The 20,035-nt window shown below is 33.8% G+C and overlaps 1 protein-coding gene across 1 annotated transcript in view; it reads right to left on the reverse strand.

The window, feature by feature from the left end:
* Positions 1 to 20,035, reverse strand: part of LOC150098518 (FGGY carbohydrate kinase domain-containing protein) — a 204,169-nt gene that overhangs the window by 60,397 nt on the left and 123,737 nt on the right. Inside the window, exons 8-10 of the mRNA XM_090405821.1 lie at positions 14,802 to 14,893; positions 9,157 to 9,264; positions 5,043 to 5,107 (exon numbers count right to left, since the gene is read on the reverse strand). Coding sequence (XP_090261947.1) covers positions 5,043 to 5,107; positions 9,157 to 9,264; positions 14,802 to 14,893 — 265 coding nt within the window. The remainder of the gene's footprint in view (positions 1 to 5,042; positions 5,108 to 9,156; positions 9,265 to 14,801; positions 14,894 to 20,035) is intronic.

The following is a 20,035-nucleotide window of genomic DNA, read 5'->3' on the forward strand; positions in this document are numbered from 1 at the left end:
GCAGGTAAGTGAAACTGTCAATTCAATGTTGCAAAGTGTAAGGTTTTGAGATTTGGTAAAGCAATGATGGGATGTGAAGTACACACTTGGTGGGGAAACTTTAAAGGAAGCGGAGGAGTTGAGAGACTTAGGAATGATGGTGGACAAGGACCTGAAATTCAAGACTTCATCAGGTAATAGAAATGATGCAGAGGACCCTGACAGGCAGAAATAGTTATGATGCCATTATATAAGGCCTTGATAAGGCCTCATATGGATTATTGTGCACAGATTTGGTCACCAGGTTTTAATGGTAATGAGGATATGTTGGAAAGGGCCCAGAGAAGATTCACAAAGGTGGTCAGTAGTCTTTACAATGTGGAGTATGAGGACAGATTGAGAGAATGTAAATTGCAAAGCCTCATGAATAGGAGAGGGGGAGGGATTATGATATGAGATAGGGGATGTGAGAGATATAAGCTAGTCAGGGGTTGTTATCAGATCAACATGGAAGAGAATTTTTAAAGAATGGGACGGGAGGGGATAGCACTGGAAACTGTATAAGGAGGGTGTGAACAGAAAAATGACGAGCAGGTTCTTCTTTGCATGGAGAGTGGTTGGTGAGAGAGAGCAGAAAGCAGAATGGGTTGCTTGAGTGTGTGTTGTGAATGTAGACACAATGAATCAGTTTAAGGCATAGCTGAATGAGCACTGTGTGCGATAGTATGTACCTCCCACGATGAGTCTCTGACTCAATGGAGGTCAGATGTTAATAATAATAATAATAATAAATATGAATATAGACAAGAGAATAAACAAAGCTGATGTGGCGAGCAGTCAACTGAATAAATTTATATTGAATAAGAGAGAGAAAAATTAACCAAACACTAAACTAGCTGTATGCAAAACATTGTTCAAATCAATTTGAAATTATGGGTTTGAGAGCTGGGTTAAAAATAAAACAGTTGATCAAATACTAAGAAAACTACAGATATGATAGTTCTGAGAAAATTATTCTTAAGGACATATAGAAAAATCTCATCATCTCTCTCAGTTCAACAGAACTACAATATGCTAAAAACTACACAACACGTGGTCATGTACCAGATTCTGACTGAAGCATTCGAACACATGCACGCCATCAAACATGAATGATCAAATGTAATGGCCTAACAGTTACTAAAGTGTATGTTTTACATGTAACTTAATGCATTTGTTTTCACACCAGTTCAGCCTTGAAAATGCTAGACAGTGGCTAGTGAAACTTGTTGGCTCTTTGTATATTTTATCATTTATCTTCTGGTCTTTTAACAATAAATAGTTCTTTATTTTAATACATCAGACCAAATATGTACAATTTAAATTAAGAAGAAAATGAAAGCAAATCGATTCCTTTGAATTATGGGTGTGGAGGAGACTATTAAGAATCATATGGACTGCAAGAATGACCACTAAGAAGGTTTTAGAGAATATAAAGACAGAATGCTTTAACCAAATACAGCAAGCAATAATATAACCAAAATACAGTAACAAAAGTTGCTGTATTTTGATTATATTATGCAAGCTGATGAATCATTGGAAAAGGCAGTTATGTTGGTGAAGATTGAGGGAATAAGAAGAGGAAGAACACAAAAGAGTTGGATGGATGACATAAAATAACTTACCAACTTGAACTTACAATTAGTGAAAAAAAAAAGACAAGAAGGCCAAGTGGGATGGAGAGCCTTTGTTCACAGGTTCACCAAGAGTTGAAAACGACTGAATGGCAGATGTTAATAACATGACTAGTGAGGGAGATGAAGAGATTTCAACTGTTTGGATAATGTATAACAGGGGGACCAGTAACATCCACTATGGGTCTAAGAAGATAATTAGTTTTCTGGATTTTTGACTGTGGATTATAAATTTTAGCTAATAGGTGGAAAAGAGAGTGGAAAATGGTTGAAACATATAAGTTACTAAAAAGGTTTTACAGAGAAAATGCTAAAGAAAATTTTCCAATATGTGACTGGATGGAAGAGAGAGAGAGAGAGAACAAGGAGTCACACAAGTTGTGAGAATGTGGTTGTGTTATACTTTTAAAAGGTCATTGATTGTGACATTGTAAAATTCTAATTATTTATTCTTGTACCTTAATATTAACTGCAATTACATGTTCTGCATTCCAGCACCTTGTACCTCACTTAACCTCTATGTATTTTATTCTAACAAAACTATAATCTGCCTAAAGTAGATCTCTCTATTAATCCCCTTTAATCTTATTTCCTATTCCTGCTACTAGTAAACACTTTAAGTTATCAGCCTATCTAAGAAATACAGGTTACCTATTCTCATGCTAATCAATCAGAAAAATTTATTTATTTTAATGACTAAGCCATTCTGATTGAACTAATGTAGTTTGAGCATTACCACGCTACCGGCCAGAATGTATATGTACGTCCAAGTTTTCATGGATGCGAAGTGCATATAAAAATTGTAATACCATTGATATTACATTGAAATATATGATGGATACGAAGCGTATGAGGACGCGTATTTGATCCATAATGGTTAAGGTAAGGAATACAGGCAAGAGCTTAGTTAATACCCATATTTTCTCATAGCAAGTTGTGGCAATTCTCAATGTAATTTCCATTGTGGCAATTTCCAGTGCACGTAGGTTCGCTATTTTTTTAGAGATAGTGCATTTTGCTAATGCACTATCTCTAAAAAAAATAGATCAGGCAAGGTAGTTAAACAAAACATTTTATTCTTACTAGAATGAAACTACAATTCACAAAGAAAATGGGAGAAAAGATCTCTCTCTCTCAGCCTTTTCATATACACAATAGGTATAATGACAGTGACAACTTATCTAAATTAAACATGTAGTTATTCCCTATATTACAACTTAGCTAAATTCTGTTCACTACGTATACAAGTTAACATTTGTTTTCTGTTTCATGACTATAACTTATTAATCAACTAATTACTAACAATTTCCTGTAAGCATCTTCATTACACATACAAATTCCAATTGCAAGCTTCTAAAACATTAACAAAATTATGCTCACTTACATACACAACCTTTACATACACAGTCCAATCAATTTGAACAAAACTTCAGCTAGGTTAGCTTGACCTTGCGTCTTCATCCTGGGTAACAACTGTTGCTTAGAAGATATGGCGGTTCTCTCTGTAGAATAGGGAGTTATGGCCTCTCTTCCAACCATTGGAACTCAGTCCTCCGAGAAAGGGACCTGTGCCAAAGGTCTCCAAAAAAAAAAACCACAAAAGAGTGAGTGAGTGAGAGAGCCCTCTCAGACCCTTAAATATCTTGTTTAATTCCCTGTTACTACATTATAGTTTCAGGATTATCCACCACCATGATGACGTCACTTCAGCTCCCTCCATTCAGGGCGCATATTTTCATGTTCACAAAACCTTGCAAACGTTTGTTTTGGCTTAGTCATCGTCTTAATCTGGGTTAATTCCCTCTTTTCCATCTTACATACAATTCAATGAACATTTAATTATTATGCATTTTTACAGTAAAATTATTACAGTTAATTTATTACAACATAAATTCTGTTCTATGTTTGGAAACCTCTGTAAAATTGAATTCGAAAAATTAACTCAATTTATCACGAGAGATTTTACAGCGGTTAGCAAGGATGTAAAGACTAGTGTTTGATTGGAGAGCAGTAAATGAGTAGAATAGGTTGCAGAGGCAGTTGTGAGTGCTTTCTCAGTAAACAACTTTAAGGTCTAAAGTATACCTTTAATGTTTAAATGACAGGCATTGTGTCGAAAGTGGTTAGTGTGGGCCTCCACAAAGTCTCTGGGGCTCTATGAATTGACTATGTAATAATAATAATAACAGTATTTACTAAAATAAAGAGTCAAACGGCTCTTTATTTTAGTAAAAGACTATTTATAACAGTTTGGCAATGCAAAATTATATAAGTAAAGTGGATATTAAATCCAGCATTATTTCAAAGCCAAATGTCGAAACTATGAAAGTTTCAAAAAGTAAGTTGACCAGAGAGCTTATGGGAATACATTCCCTGGCATTCACGAGTTGCCTTAGCACGGACTACTTAAATGACATAGGCACCACCCAAGCATCTATATATATTCACCTTTTATTAGTCCACTTTGATAAGGTTTCACTGGCCTGACAGCTGTTTCGAACTGGTTGGTTCTCCTCAGAGACCAAGCAGAAACCTTAAGAGAGCAAAATCTCTTGTTCAGTACTAAGGAACTTAAAATGTCCAAGACGTATTTTTCATAAGTGAACTCTCGGTCAGTGCGTAATAAAAGTATTTACTAAAAAAAAGTAATTTAAAGCATTTTAAAAAGTATAAAATATATTTTATTTATATAAAGTATTTAATAATAACAGTAACTTCTGAAAATTTAAGTTACATTTAGTGACATTTTTTTGGATCATAATCAACATCATTCTCAAAGAAAAATTATTTTACTATATCCTTGAGTGTTACATGATAATCATCATTCATTTCAGTAAATTATGGAGACTACAAAATGATAGGAAAAATTAAAGCAATTATTCCTATTTCTTCATTCAGTAAAATTGTTACTGTGTGTTTGTTCTGAGAGTATTCTCATTAACACCGAAATGGCCACATGGATGAAATATATCAAAAATGTGGCCATATATCAAAAATGTGTTAATGAGAATACTCTCAGAACACACAGTAACAATTTTACTGAATGAAGAAATAGGAATAATTATATATTATATATCCATAGAAATAATATGGATATACGCTTCATATCCATATTATTTCTATAATATCCAAAGATTATATTGACTGCAAACTTCACATCTATATAATTATGGACATATACACACATCTGATATACTGGTTAATACAATTCTCCTTTTATTATATTATTAATCAATTTCTCCAAATTTTTACTGAAACGATGCGTTAAAGTGGTTGTTTAATGTTAAGCAATGATTAGAAAAGACACGAAAAACAATTTTACTGCAATTTCATATTAACATAAGTAAATAATTAGATTTATGAATAATCTTGTCCATCCTTTATTATTACCTTTCTTTCCCCACACTAGCCTTTAAATTTCTTGAAGCAGGATGACTATTTATAACATAATCAACCTAAAAAAAAGAAAGAATCCACATTACACCAGAAATTTTCTTTTCATACTATGACAACTGAAACAAAAGATATTATACAAAGACCAGATCATAAGTCATAACAAACCAAACCCTACTGAATTCCAAGACTTTTCTTGGAATTAGGTCAAAATAAACTTAAATGTGGATTTTTAGGGACAGGAGATGTGTCCCATACCAAATGCTGTGAAAATTATTTTTATTGTTGTCTGTACTATGTACTTATATTATCATGTAGCATCCTGGGCATTTTCTAGAAAGTTCTAGTATGAATCTACTTCTGAACTTAGTTCATGTAATATGTACCTCATATTAGTAACTATCCTCATTTCTCAAGATTGCAAGATGAAAAACACAAGCATCTCTTGGTGAAAGTTTTTCCCACTTGGTTATACTATCAATTAAAGATGACAGGAAATTATAATCTTGGTTTCATTCTTTATCCAAGTGCAAGCAAATAAGCAAACAAAGTTTGCACATGAAGTAACTACATGACTAGGCTACTTGTATATAGAGGATAATGACTTTGCATTAATTGCCTTAGTATCCCATAATGTAATGCACATATCCTTACATACAATATAAAGCTATGCATTATGGGAAGATACACTACCCAGAGACCAACTTTTCAACCTTTATTGAGGTCTCATCAGTGAGAAGTCAGGCCCAGAAATGATACCAAGGTTGAAGTAATTCAGAAGTCATATTTCTATATACAAGTAGTCAAAGGGTGTCACGCCTTATTACTAAAATACTCTGGACAGGCATGTTATGTACTGGAGTGCAAAGGGTGCAATGAACCTGGGCGGCACAATTTAGGGGTGGCAATGTAACGTGTTATTTTACTTCAGGATCTTTTAATTTTATACTAAGGCAATTACACATTAATTGCCTTAGTATAACTAATTTTTCACTTAGTGCAATTAATTTCACTTAAGGCAATTAATGTGTAGTCATTAGCCTCTATATACACCAATCATGGAGTTACTTCACATGCAAACCTTGTTTGCTTATGCTTGGATAAAGGATGACACCAAGAATATAATTTCTTGGCATCTTTAATTGACAAGTATCTCTATTATGCTATTTTCATTGATAACTTCTCTAAATCCAGATCCATCACATTCTTTTGCAAACAATGCTAAATCAACACCTGCCATCTCATTAAATACAGATTTTATGTATACTTTCAGGCTAGTTAGTCAAGTAGTTTGTGTATCCACTCTCCAACCACAAGGCTGTAGGTTTGAATCCTGCCATGGGCATGAAAGTACTTGATTGTCTTTGGGTTGGAGATGAATTTCATCATCCAGTGACTCGTATGAATCACTTATACGAGGATGGAAGTAGTTTAAAAAGAGTTCCATGTTTGATCTCTAGAGCAGAATTTCCAGACTAGGTAAAAAATAAATAAAAAAATTTACAAAAATTAATTAAAAAAAATATAAAAAATCCTAAATCCATTCACAGTATTAATGCACTATAGGTTTTCTCAGGCATCTCTGTGGAGCCAAAGACTTGTTGTGGTCCATACTAACCATTATTCACATGCCCTTCATACTCAACCTTCAGCTCATCAACACTCCTGGCTACCCAACTCCTCGTCATTCGCCATCCTTTAAGCAAAAAATCTAGTCCTCACACCCTTAATAGCTACATTCCTACATCATTAGGAGCGACTCTTCTCCTTGTATTTTCACTTCATACTGCATATTAAAACAAAAAAAAAGTTGTCTGTATCATAACTTCTACTAGCCTGGCTGGCCAAGTGTAGTATATCTGCTCTTCATCAAACAGGATATGGGTTCAAATCTTGCCATGGATTTGTTTGTGATTACCTTTAGGTTGGAAATTAATTTCATAATCTGGTGTGATTTGGAAGACTGAATTAGATTGAAAACGTTCCCTTCTTGGTCTCTAGAGCAGGGTTTCCAGATTATGTAAAAAATAACTACAAATAAAAAAAAGTTTAAAAAATGAATAAAAAACAGAAAAAGTCCTTGACCCCTCCCATCTGCAATACACATGTAACATAGGTTTCCAACCTTTCATGAGTAGGAGCAACATAAAAATAAATAAATAAATAAAAATAACTTATGGATAAAACTAATTATCATATTGAAAAAAAAATTTGTAAGAAAATTTTAAAAAGTATCAAAGTTGAGCAACTTTCAGAGGTGACACAAATATTATTCAAGAAAAAAAAAGTTTCAAAACAAGAACCAAACCTTGGAGAGTCACTGGCAGACTCTGAAGAAGATATTGATTGATTGATTCAGCCAAAGCTATGGTAAGGTTGTCAGCAGGATGGAAAAATCAGAACTCCATGTAAAACATAGAAAGTTAAAGACGCAGTCGAGGAAAAGAAGAAAGCTTATCGAACGTTCCTTGGAAAGTAAGTAAGCAGATGTTGTGAGAGAATACAGAGAAAATTGTAAGAAAGTGAAGCAATGTGTAAACTAGCTAAACAAAAGTCATAGGAAGACTATGGGAAGTCATGATAAGAAAACTGAAAAGAAATATCAGGAAGGTCACAAAATATTCTGGAAGCTATTAGGGCAAAAAAAAAGCTTAAAAATGGAGAAAAGAGTCCTGTAAAAGATGTAATGGCATAATGACACAATACACCATTGAAAGATTCCTAAATGAAACATGCAGTGACACCATGGTGGTAGAAAACACACAACCAAAATAACACGATGGGTACATGAGGAATATGCATCAATGCTTGATGGTTTTTCCACTTCAAGTATTGATGCATCAATACTTGAAGTGGAAAAACCATCAACAACCTGAAATGTGGAAAGGCAGCTGGATTAGACGATACCGACCAGAAATGCTCAAATATTGAGATATAAAAGTTTCACAGTAGCTATCTGGAATTCAATCCAGAGGATTGTAGGCAAAGAGTTAAGGAGAAAGAAGGAATCGATACAAGATTTTAAAGAGTTGGGAATTGTATTTATTGAGAAAAATGGTATAGGGAAGGCTGTTCCAAGAAAAAGATAAATTCAGTATGACAATATTGAGTTCAGAATGAAAACAGATATGCTGATTGGCAAAATCACAGATCTGTAAGAGGCAAAATTTGCATGTGGAATGAATATGAATGAAAGTCTGAACAGTTTAGGAGAGAGAGGTTAAATTTTAATAGAGTTGGCTCTAAGTAGGCTTGATATTAATAAAAAATGTGAAATTAGATATATCACCATATTTGGAATATGTACAAAGGAGTTCAGTCCACTCTTCACTTGGCAGAGTAAAAGAATGGAGATGATTGTAAGGAACAGGAAACCAAAGTGGTCAGGGATATGTAGCACAGAGCAACAAGAGTGAAGAATTTGGTGAAGGTGGGATGACCTCAAACTGGAATTGTCATATCTGGGAAAGTATGGGAGTATAATAATGGAAAAGAAGGTCAGAGAGGTAATGGGCAGGTGAGGTAACATAAGGGAGTAATGACAGAATATGCCATATGTGACTCACATCAACCATTACAATGCAAAATCAGAAATAAAAGTCCTGAGCCCAAGGATTAGTGGGCATATGCAAAAGTTAGTTAAATGAGGATGATACACAGATGAGAACAGAAATGAAGGTATGTAAAAACTTCAAGCGGAATAGGAAGCAGAAAAGAAGAGGAGTACTGTTAGTGATAGCAGAAGAATTATGCTTGCACATGGTTAAAGTGAGAAATGACATGTATTGCTGTTTTTCACATTCTTTGCTTAGTGATACCTCCCACTATGACTCCTAATCTTAATTAAATATATAAATATCTGAGAAATGAAATGAATTAATTATAAAAGACACATAATAAAGACAGTAATCTATGAAAATTTGTAAAATTAACAACACTAGGCTGTTGGTTACAAATGCAGATCATGTACTTAACAGGCCTACTTGACTACATCCATATATAACAGTAGAGAAAATACTCTAACATTTTCATATTCTATTAAGCATTCAAACATTCCTCACCCCCCCCCCCACTCTCTTTTCTGCATGTGTATTACAAATATTCTACTAACCAGTGACCCAGCAGAACTTTGTCCAGCTTCATTTAGCCACATTTCAGGTACCATTGCTGAATAATAAGGTCCCCAAATACCAGAAACAAAGATAGGGTCTGGATTAACCTGACAAAAGAGAATAAAAAATGTGATAAATATGAGTTAAATTTACTGCCAGTGACAACAGTAGATTGTCACAAGCAACAAATTGGTTATTATAGTATATGCTATATGAATAATGCAAAATTTAATCAAAATTGTTAACTCCAAATGAATCTCTGAATAGGAATTATTGATTATTAGCAATAGTGTCACAAAAGGTCGTAAACCTGTAGAACTTTAGTACCGTGAATGGATTAAGGATATTTTTTCATTTTTTTTTATTCATTTTGTATTTTTATTTATTTTTTACATAATCTGGCAACTCTGTTCTAGAAGTCAAACACTGAACTTTTCCAAGCCATTTTAGGCCTCCAGTAAGAGGGGAGTGGTGGTCTCACATCAGCCTGTTGGTTGGGAACTAGATAAGCTAGCCACTCTACCTGGGAGACTATGCTCTTAGGCAATATGCAATGGAGGGCATATTCTTAGATATGATCATATCTCATCAGAGGATGTGATTGTGAATGGAGTGTCTAATTTTTCACCAATTGGCAAGTGGCCATTAGAGGTGATCATGAGAACTTCTGTGAGGAAAGAACATGGATATATGTGAGACTACAAGGCTGGTGATTATGAAACACTTGCGACCTGTAGTATGAAAAAGGGGAAAGTTGAATGCAAAGAACAGATGCTATTTGGACACTGATTAAGAGATACTTAACAGAAGCAATGTACGAGTGTATTTCAAAGGTGAAAAGACTAAATAAGGAAGGAGTAAAATTGCTTAATCTCTTTATTCATCTATCTGGAAAAAGAAGGCTGTTTTGAAGCAACACAATAAACTTGCTAAAAAATTATATTCTTGTTTTATCCTTTATCCAGGTGTAAGCACACAAAGTTTTTGCTTGCAGTATCGTCATGACCAGGCTACTTGTATATAGATGCTAATGACTTCACATTAATTGTCTCAATATCCCATAATGCATAGCATTATACACATCCTTTTGAATGTGTATAATGTTATGCATCATGGGAAGAGTCATTACCCAGACCAGTTTCAACCTTTAGTGAAGTCTCATCAGTGGGAACCAGACCCAGAAGAGTAATAGTAATAAAAATGAAGCATAATAATAATCATTATATGATGGGTATGGAGAGCAGGCAAGGGAAGTGACTTGGTTAGTCAAGGACTGTAAAAGTGCAGTATGAGCAGAAATGAGCAAATCAAGCCAAGAAAAATCCTAGTTTTACAGAAATGTGCAAATAGAAGAAAAATGATTATGACAGGATGATGTTAGCGGATGAAAATGTAGATTAGAAAACTGCCTATTAGAGATGAGCAGTTCAGAGTATTTCATTATCAAGAATGCAATATCATGAAGAGGGCTTAGTGAGAAGAATGACTGACAGTGAATGAACAAGAGGTACATGAAAAATTAAATAAATTTCATGTCAGTAAGGCAGTAGGACTTGACAACATATCACCAAGTGTGTTAAATGAATGCTGTGGGGGGGGGGGGGGGGTTAATGGCATTACTGTCTTGCATATCTGTTTAATATGAGGCTTGCAACAGGGCAAAACCCAAAGCATTGGAAAGAGAGTAAAATGGTTCCATGCATGAAGAGACTGAGGCTATGAACTACAGAAGAGTGAGTGTGTGTGTGTGTGTGGGTGGTTTAGGTATTTTAGCTGGTAACTAAATTGAAATGGATGGGATAATAACCAAGTAGTGAGCTGCATAGGTGACTGGCTGCAGATAGATATAAAAAAAAAAAGAAAGAAATGTCACTAGCAGTGTGTGTGTGTGTGCACGCCAGAGGATTCTGTTTTGGGACCATTATTACTTAGCTTGTATGATGATGCTGTAACAGGCTTAACTGGAGATATGCAGTTCTTTGCATAAACAGTTATGAAGAGTAGAGCACATGTGGCCATAAAGGAAGATTTGAATATCTGAATAGACTGTGTAGGCAGACAAGTGAGGAAAACCAGTTTAATGTTGCAAAGTGTAAGGTCTTGAAATTTCATAAGTGAGAATAAAATGTAGAGTATACAATTAACACAGAACTTTTGAACAAGGTGAGAGATAAGGGATCTGGACAGAGACTTGAAGTTTAGGGATTGCATTGCTAAATTATGAGAACATCAAAATGGATTTATGGCAATGATGAGGAGAACTTTGACATGCAGAAGCAAAAGAGGTTAATGGTTCTTTTGTATTAAATCTTGATCAGGCTACATATGAACTACTGTGCACAAATTTGGTTGCCTGTTTTCAAGGGAATCATGAAATCTTATAGAAGGCCCATAGAAGATTCACTAAGTTTGTGTCAGGTCTCTGGAATGTAGAATATGAAGACTGATGGAGAGAATGCAATTTGAAGAGCCTTGCGAATAGAAGAAAAGAGAAGGGGGGGGGGTTATGAGTGAGATACAAGTTGATGAGGGGTGGTTACCAGATTAATGCAGAGAAGATTTTTCATAAATTACAAGGAGATAAGTATAGAACATCCTTTGAAGCTATGTAATAAGAGTGTGAGCAAAGGAGTGAAGATGAGGTTCTTTGCATGGAGAGTAGTTGGTGAGGAGACTGAATTGCCAGAGAGTGTGGTGAGTGTGGAAACTGCAAATGGGTTAAAGCAGCTGAATATGCTCACTGACTAAGGTCTTGAAATTTGTGCTAAGTTAATGGAATCAGCTCCACCCTCTTACTCAGTGTTTCTGCAAAGAAGTTGGTTGAATGTAACAATATCGGTTATCATTCATATTACTCTTTAATGGTATTAATTCACAATACCATATTAAATAAAATAAACTATGAATTTATTCTCTGCTGATATTTGGCTAGTTTCAAACTACACATACCGGCCACTGAATCAGAAATTTATTTAATACTGTGGTGGATCTCCTTTAGCCTGTAGCTCGAATTACAGTACATGCAGTTTGGAATTTGCTAGACAGTCCTTCAACCGGGCTCACATTTGACGGCAGAGGACTTTGCTCCCAGATCTGTTTTTACAATACGTCCCAGACATACTTAATGGGATTCACAAACAGGCTTTGTGGTGGTCACGGAATGCAGAAATCAATGTCATGTTTGCTGAACCACTGTTGATAAATTCTTTTACAATGGACAATCTTCCAGCAATATCAGGGGACCTATCCCTTACCAACAGAACATGACACCACTTCCAGAACCTTGAGTTGTGTTTATAAGTCAAGATGGGGTCACTGCTTCATGGGGCTCCTACCAAACTCTCTACCCACCATCAGTACAGACCAAGGTGTACCATAATTCGTCGGATCAAGTGACTTTTTTTTCCCCAGTGTTTCAGTATCCAGTCATGGTGTTCCAGATACCATTGTAAACAAACCTTACAGGCAGAAATCAGTGGTTTCCATATAGGCATGCAACTTCCAATACCAATCTTCTTCAATTCCCTGCAGATAGTTTGGTAAGATATGTGTCAGGAACAGTCTTCATTAAATGCTTTGGTCAATTGCTGCATGCAAGAAGTTCTATTTGTCTGTACAAACCTTCTCAAATGATGGCAATCCCTGACAGACTGTCTTAGGACCACAGTCACACCTCATAAACTAACAATTCAGGTTATTTTTCTAGTGATTAAACACCTGGAATATCTCACCTTTAAAAAAACCAAGCAGATCTGCTATTTCAAAATTGTGGCTCCAGCCAGTGGACACCCACAATAAGCCATTTATCCAAAAGATCCTTTTTTTTTTTTTTCCCACTGTGAATGATTACTGACCAGCAGCATTCTTAAATAGTTACCTAGAACATGTGGTGATGCATGTGACAAGTATTTTGTGCATATGCTGCATAAGTGACATGTATATCTGCATAAAGGTTTCTAATTAAGGGTTGGTATATGTTGCATCCTTAGAGCACAAACACATCTGTCAGAAACATGAAGACTGCCTATGGCAATTAGTTATGAAAGTGATATCAGAATTATAACAATATGGCAACATTAATTTACCCAAATGTTTTGTAAATTAATGCTGCCATAGTTGTTGAAATTAGAGTAGTGTTTCATTCTGTACATCTAACTCCAGAAATAACTTCTAACCCTCAAATTTGTAATAGCTTCTGTGTAGTATTAATGTTTTCTTCTATCTGCCTCTGTGTGAAAGAGTGTCCAAATCATAGTCTACTTGACTATAACGATGGTGGCATATGTAATACTTATCTGGTTGAGCAACTTCATGTGAAATCAATTGCGCTCAAGATACAAGTAGCCTAGTTGTGAAATTTCATGCTTGCTTTTGTTTGTTCCCATTTGGATAAAATAAGATCTACAAATAGGAACATAATATCTTACTGAAGATAATTTAATTTACTTCCCTTCCCAGCAAAAATACATCAGAACACAATATGCGGGCAAAATAAATTATTCATTTATCTTGTGTGGGGGGGACTATGACTAATGAAGAAAGGAAAAAATATAGTGTACAATGAAGAAATATTCTAACAATAACATAAAGTTAAATGCTATTACAACAAGTCTCCTGAATCATCTGTAGACTGAGGCAAGTGACAGCAGGAGTTGGCAGAGCCTGTGATTATTTTTGAGAAATTATCATCATCATCAGATTCTTTGTATTCTTTGCTCTTATTTAAGAGTCCGAACTGTAGACTCACTGTATCCCAGGTCTCACACAATTATTGTATTACTAGCACCACTTTCATGACTTCCAGCTTTTCTTCTAACATAATTACTTTTCATCATCATCGTCATCATCATCAAATTTCTGCCATGTACCCTCAAGGGGTGTACAGGATATGACAGTACTACACGAAAATGATTTTTCTATCCTTGCAGACAATCTCACCACATGCCTCTCTGGCTGAATCAATCAGGGTTTTCTTCAAGGCTTGCCACTGAATCTCCAAGGTTTGGTTCCCGTTCTCAAACGCTTTCATTTTTTCTTCAATAATCTTAGTGTATTTTAGCCTACAGTTCACATCTGAAAGCTGCTCAATTTTTATTCTCTTTAAAACTTTCTTGCATGTTCTTCTTTTCAATATGAAATTCAATTTTATCCTGCTCAAGACTAAATGGTGATCACTTCCGATTTCAAATCCTCTGTACATCCTGCACCAGGGAGAAAACATCACTATCAACAATAACATAGTCAATGAGACTTTTCTTATTCCTTGCCTCTTCTCTCCATGTGAATTTGGGCACATTTTCATATTTTCATGTTGGAACATGGTGATAGTAATAACCAGTACATGTCCTGAGCAGAAATGCAACAGGTATTTGCCATTATTATTAGCTTTGCTCTTTTCTTCAAATTTTCCCAAAATATTTTTGTATGTGTGACAATCATTTTCTACTCTATTTAGATCCCCAACAAGGACCAACTTTTCCTTTTTCATTGTGTCTATTGTTTCATTGTAACACATATAATTTCATTGAGAAATTATATATGTTATTATCTTATCTGTTACCATTTAAATGATTCAAACAAGTTAAAGACTATAAGATAAAAAGGCTATGGCTACAAAAAATGTATATATAAAACAGAAATTTACCATCATATGGCAAGTAGAAGTTCCACATATCATTGCCATTCTTGTATTTATAGGATCTTGAACCCCTTCTCCAGAAGAACACCCAAGTAATCCTAAAAAAAGGTTATTTCAAAAATAAACAATAATCAATATAATAGCATAAAAGACTGTCCTCTAGTTTAATGTGACAAAGGCATTAGTTTATATATAAATCATAAGGAAAACTATTGTGAAAGTATCTTCCACAATATATACAACATGTTATGTCATGATAGTTAACCATATAGTCTCAAACTATTGCAAAATACAGGTAACCCTCGTATAACATGGATGTCAGGTTCCATAGAAATGACGCATTATGTGACACTGATTACATAGAAAAAGTAGGGTTAGGTTCTGAAATCGCTTTTTTTTATTAAATATATATATATATATAAACAACATACCTAACAAAAATATATTTTTATTTAATCAGGTAATTCATGTAAGTTAAGAAAATATTTGTTTCATATAAACTATGAAATAAATACATCATATAAGCTTATAAAATTAAAAATTGTATTGCACTTAACGCACAAATGTTTTAGGCAAAATAAAATAAAGTGCATACTTTAATCGTCATCAATTCATTTCAAAACTAACATTTCGTAGATGTTCTTTATTTATGAGCGACCAGACATCATGATCACTTGAAATCTTTTGGACATTATTATTATTATGGTCGGCGATAGATGGTGTTGGTGTAGATCAGGGGTCAGAAACCGGCGGCTCAGGAACCGCATGCGGCTCTTGGCTGAACAAAGTGCAGCTCTCTTTATATTGAATTAAAAGATACATAATTAATACAAACAACTAAATATTGTTTTTTGACATGCCTGTTCATGGCGCTAGATGCACGTGATGTGTGTTACGCATGCCTAAGGTAACTAGCACCATAGCGAAAATTTGAACTAATTGATCAGCTGTCCTGTCAAACACCACGATTTTTAGATACATACAGATTTTAACTGTCAAAATAAATATTCTGTTAGTTAACTTATTTATTGTGGTACTAAACTGGTGTTTAATTTAGTGTCAGGTAATGTTATGCACAAATTAATTTTTATTATGTTATTATGTTGAATTTGTGTTTTTACTTGCAGGTAAATTTGTGATAATAACCATCCTAATATGAGTTCAAGAAAAGAAAAATAATCAAAGAAAACAGAGGATTCAATAAAATGTGGACAGTTTGCATTTATAGATATAAATAGAAATCTGCAATGTTTAATTTGCCATCTACAACTTCAAAATAACAAATCAAGTAATGTCAAACGACATTTTCAAGGAAAACATTTAGACCTCAGTAAAAAATATCCTTAGTGTGATAATAGAAAAAAAACTATTGAAGAATTACAAAAGAAAACATCGCTTCAGCAAAGAAATTTGTAAACTTGGATGAAATCTTCATCGAATACTACTGAAGCAAGTTTTTTGTTATCCATTGAAATAACAAAAGCGGGAAAACCTTTTACCGATGAATTTCTAACAAATTGCATGTATAATGTCTCTGAATATAGAAAATAAGGACGAGATACGTAAAAAAAAATTAAAGATTAACTCTTTCAGTTAGAACTATCAATGAATGGATTGTAACAATTTCTGCAAAAGTTTCAAATGTGCAAATTATGGATATTAATTCTACCGATTTTAAATCTATTGCGGTTGATGAATCAAATGATATTTCCGATATGGCACAATACTGAGTGATGATTAAATATATCACATCTTCTGGTATTCGAGAAGTTTTTGATCTACTAACACTTAAAGGACAAGTCTACAGGTCAGGATATTTCAGAAAACCTTCTAACAAGTTTACAGAATAAATATATAACTATTAATAATATATTATGCATTGTGACCGATGGCATGCCTTCTATGATTACAAAAAATAAGGTGTTTGTTAAATCATTCTCCACTCATATTCCACATGGAGTTATTTCATTTCATTGCATTTTGCATCAAGAAGTTTCAGTAGCAAATTCTTTGGGATTATTATCACACCTGAAAAGAGTGATGGATGTTGCTGTGAAATAATCAAATTCATCCGATTTCAGGAATAGAATCACAGACTTTTTGACACATTTTTAGAGGAACTAGATAGACAGCATAAAGATTTAGTGACATTTACATCTGTACGATGGTTATCAAGAGGAAAAGTAGTAAAACATTTTTTCGGTGCTTAAAAAAAAAAAGTAACACTTTTCTTAACCACTAATTGATAAAGTAAATTGTGAAAATGTGGAAATTCTCAGTAATCCCAAATGGATACGATTTTTTTTTTTTTTTTTTTTTTTTTTTGCTTGATATGAGAGAACATTTTAATAAGCTATAATAAATTTAGTTTAATCTTTTATCCAAGTGTGAGCAAACAAAGTTTGCACCTGAAAGTATCTTCTAGACTGGGGTAAGGTGGTACAATACCAAGCAACTCGTTGCAAAGGTGGAGCAAGCTAACATCTTCAGTGGGATCCCAACCTGGCTCCCACTGAAGAGACCTCAATAAAGGTCGAAACTAGACTGGGTAGTGGCCCTTCCCTTAATGCATAACATTATACATATTCGCAAGGAGATGTGTTTTGCATTATAGGAGATACTAGGATAGGAGCGATGTTAGCTTGCTCCACCTTTGCAATGAGTTGCCCAGTATTGTACCACCTTACCCCAGTCCTGATGATACTTTCAGGTGCAAACTTTGTTTGCTCACACTTGGATAAAAGATTAAACTAAATTTATTATAGTCTAACCAAGTGAAAAGTAAACTTTCAAAAATTTTAATAAGCTAAATTTGAAGTTGCAAGGGAAGGGAAACACAGTCTTCCAATTACTAGAGGAAGTCCTTATCTTTGAACAGGAACTAAGAGTGTTTTTTGAAGATGCTACTGAAGAAAAATTTATATACTTTGAAAGGCTAAAAAAAATTATATATTGAATTTAAATCAAGAAAAAGTTGATTGCAAAATATTCGCTGAAATGATTACTTTATTTTAGATTATTTTAGATTCATTTACAAGCAGATTTCAGGATTTAAAAAAAGAAACATCAGGAGATGATGAAATTTATATTACATCCATTAAATTGCAATTTAAAATTAATAGATATTGAAGCTTTTCGCAGAATATATCAATTGCAGAACTACAAATGGAGCTTCTGAAATTCAGAATAAAAGCATCTTGATACAAAAACTTCAGGAAATGGTAGCACAAATTGAAGAAAATGAGGAAACTATGGAACAAACACCACAGGAAATTATTTAAATGCTGGGAGACTTGCTTTTGGGGCTTTGACTCTTTTCAGTTCGACGTACAATTACGAACAATTTTTCTCTTCAATGAATTACATTAAAAATAAGTATAGGAACAGATTGACTGATGAAAGTTTGAAAGCCAAATTACTATTAAAGTGCACAACATACAATCCAGATTTAAGTAAATTGGCTGAGAAGATGAAAAATCAAAAGTCTTGTTAATGAATTTTAACACAATCAAAATCTATTAAAATACATAATATTGTATTTTTGTTCAGACTAATTCTCTTTGCAATACAAATTCTGACTTTTTTTGCAATATTATACTTACTTAAACATGTTTTGTGATTAAAAACTTAACCAAACGTAATGTTGTCGTATTTATTGAACATATAAAAAATTTATATGCAAACATAAAAGTGGTATTTGATATCTGGAAGTACTGAATTATAAACAAATTTACCCAAGTCTGAACTAACTGCAATATTGAGTCACCAGGAAAAATCGAATTGAAGTTACATCTCCCAAAATTTTGTTTTAATTAATTTTTTAGTGGAATTTCAAAAAGGTTCCCGACCCCTGGTGTAGATGATGAAGATAGTTGCAGTTGGTGGAGTGGTGGAGACGGAGAGTTGTAGAGTAGGTGCCCTCCCTCGATGAGTCTTTGGACTCCCTGGAAGTGTTACATAATAATAATAAGACCCCACTGAGTCAAAGACTCATAATTTATATAATTCTCATTGCATACTTCAGCTAGTTTAATTATCAAGAAGTCAGTAATAAAACCTTATTTACCACTATGCTGCAAATTTTTTATTAAGTTCATGATATGGAGCTAAACAAATATCCAATTATCTTGTGAATTTTCTGGAGCGCTCCATTGAGGGATCATTATCCGTAAAATAACTTCTGCCAATTTCTTTAAACTGAATTCTTTAATAGATTCATCACAATCAGAATCTTTGACAGAACTTTCCTCATTTCGACATCATCTATTAATTGTACCAGTTCCTTCTCATTTAAATCTATTTTCCCATCAATTAATTTACTAATTTTGTTTTCAACCATATCGCAAAAGCCCTCTAAGTGGCCATTACTATAAAAGTAAATTTTTTACGTAAAAAAGCATTATATATCGTATGTAACTCATCAGAAAATAAAGTGCTCAGCTTGAGATAAACACACTTATGATTTTTAATGCACTTTCTTGCAAGTAAATGAAGACAATTTCAATTGTCTTCGTTTACTGTAAACAATTGACATATGTGCGTGCTGAAGGGTATTTCCCCTAATATAAATTCGCTACTTATAACTACATGAGCGATACGGGTAGCCCAAATTTAACGAAGATAAAATTTGATTTTTAAGTCGCACAGTGAAAAATATATGAAAAGATAAAGGATTACTACAATTTGCAGACTGCGTTATATCGAAACAGTGTTGAACAAGGGTTACTACAATTTGGCTGTGTTATATCGAAACCACATTATACAAGGGTTACCTGTACATAAGATAACTTGATATATTGGCATTTGTACTGAAATCTAAGTAACTTAATTGAAACTGCTTCCTTGAAGAACAAATCAAATTTAGTAACTATGAAAAAACAGAAGTACGGTGGCATAATAGATTACTCATGAATACAACGTGTAATCATAAAACAATGATGGTGTGATTGACTGAGTAAATAACATTTCCACTCTCCAACCAACTGAATACTTGTGGAATGGGTTTTTGTGAAAGTCTAAGGCCTTTCACAAACATTCATGGAAATAGATAATTATCATCACCAGTGTGAGACCACCATCCTATTTAGTGGAGGTCTTAAGTAACTTAAGTTATATGTTTGATATCTACAGAGGTGTTCCAAATTATATTAATAAAAGGTTATGTAACTATAAGTCCACTCATGGTACTAAAGGTATAACAAGTTTCAGAATGTTTGCGGATAAGAACAGGACCGTATTTA

Source organism: Typopeltis vanoorti, chromosome 15, assembly GCF_054136105.1.
Source record: "Typopeltis vanoorti isolate ZY-2024b chromosome 15, IOZ_Tvanoo_1.0, whole genome shotgun sequence".
NCBI classification, from domain to species: Eukaryota; Metazoa; Arthropoda; class Arachnida; order Uropygi; family Thelyphonidae; genus Typopeltis; species Typopeltis vanoorti.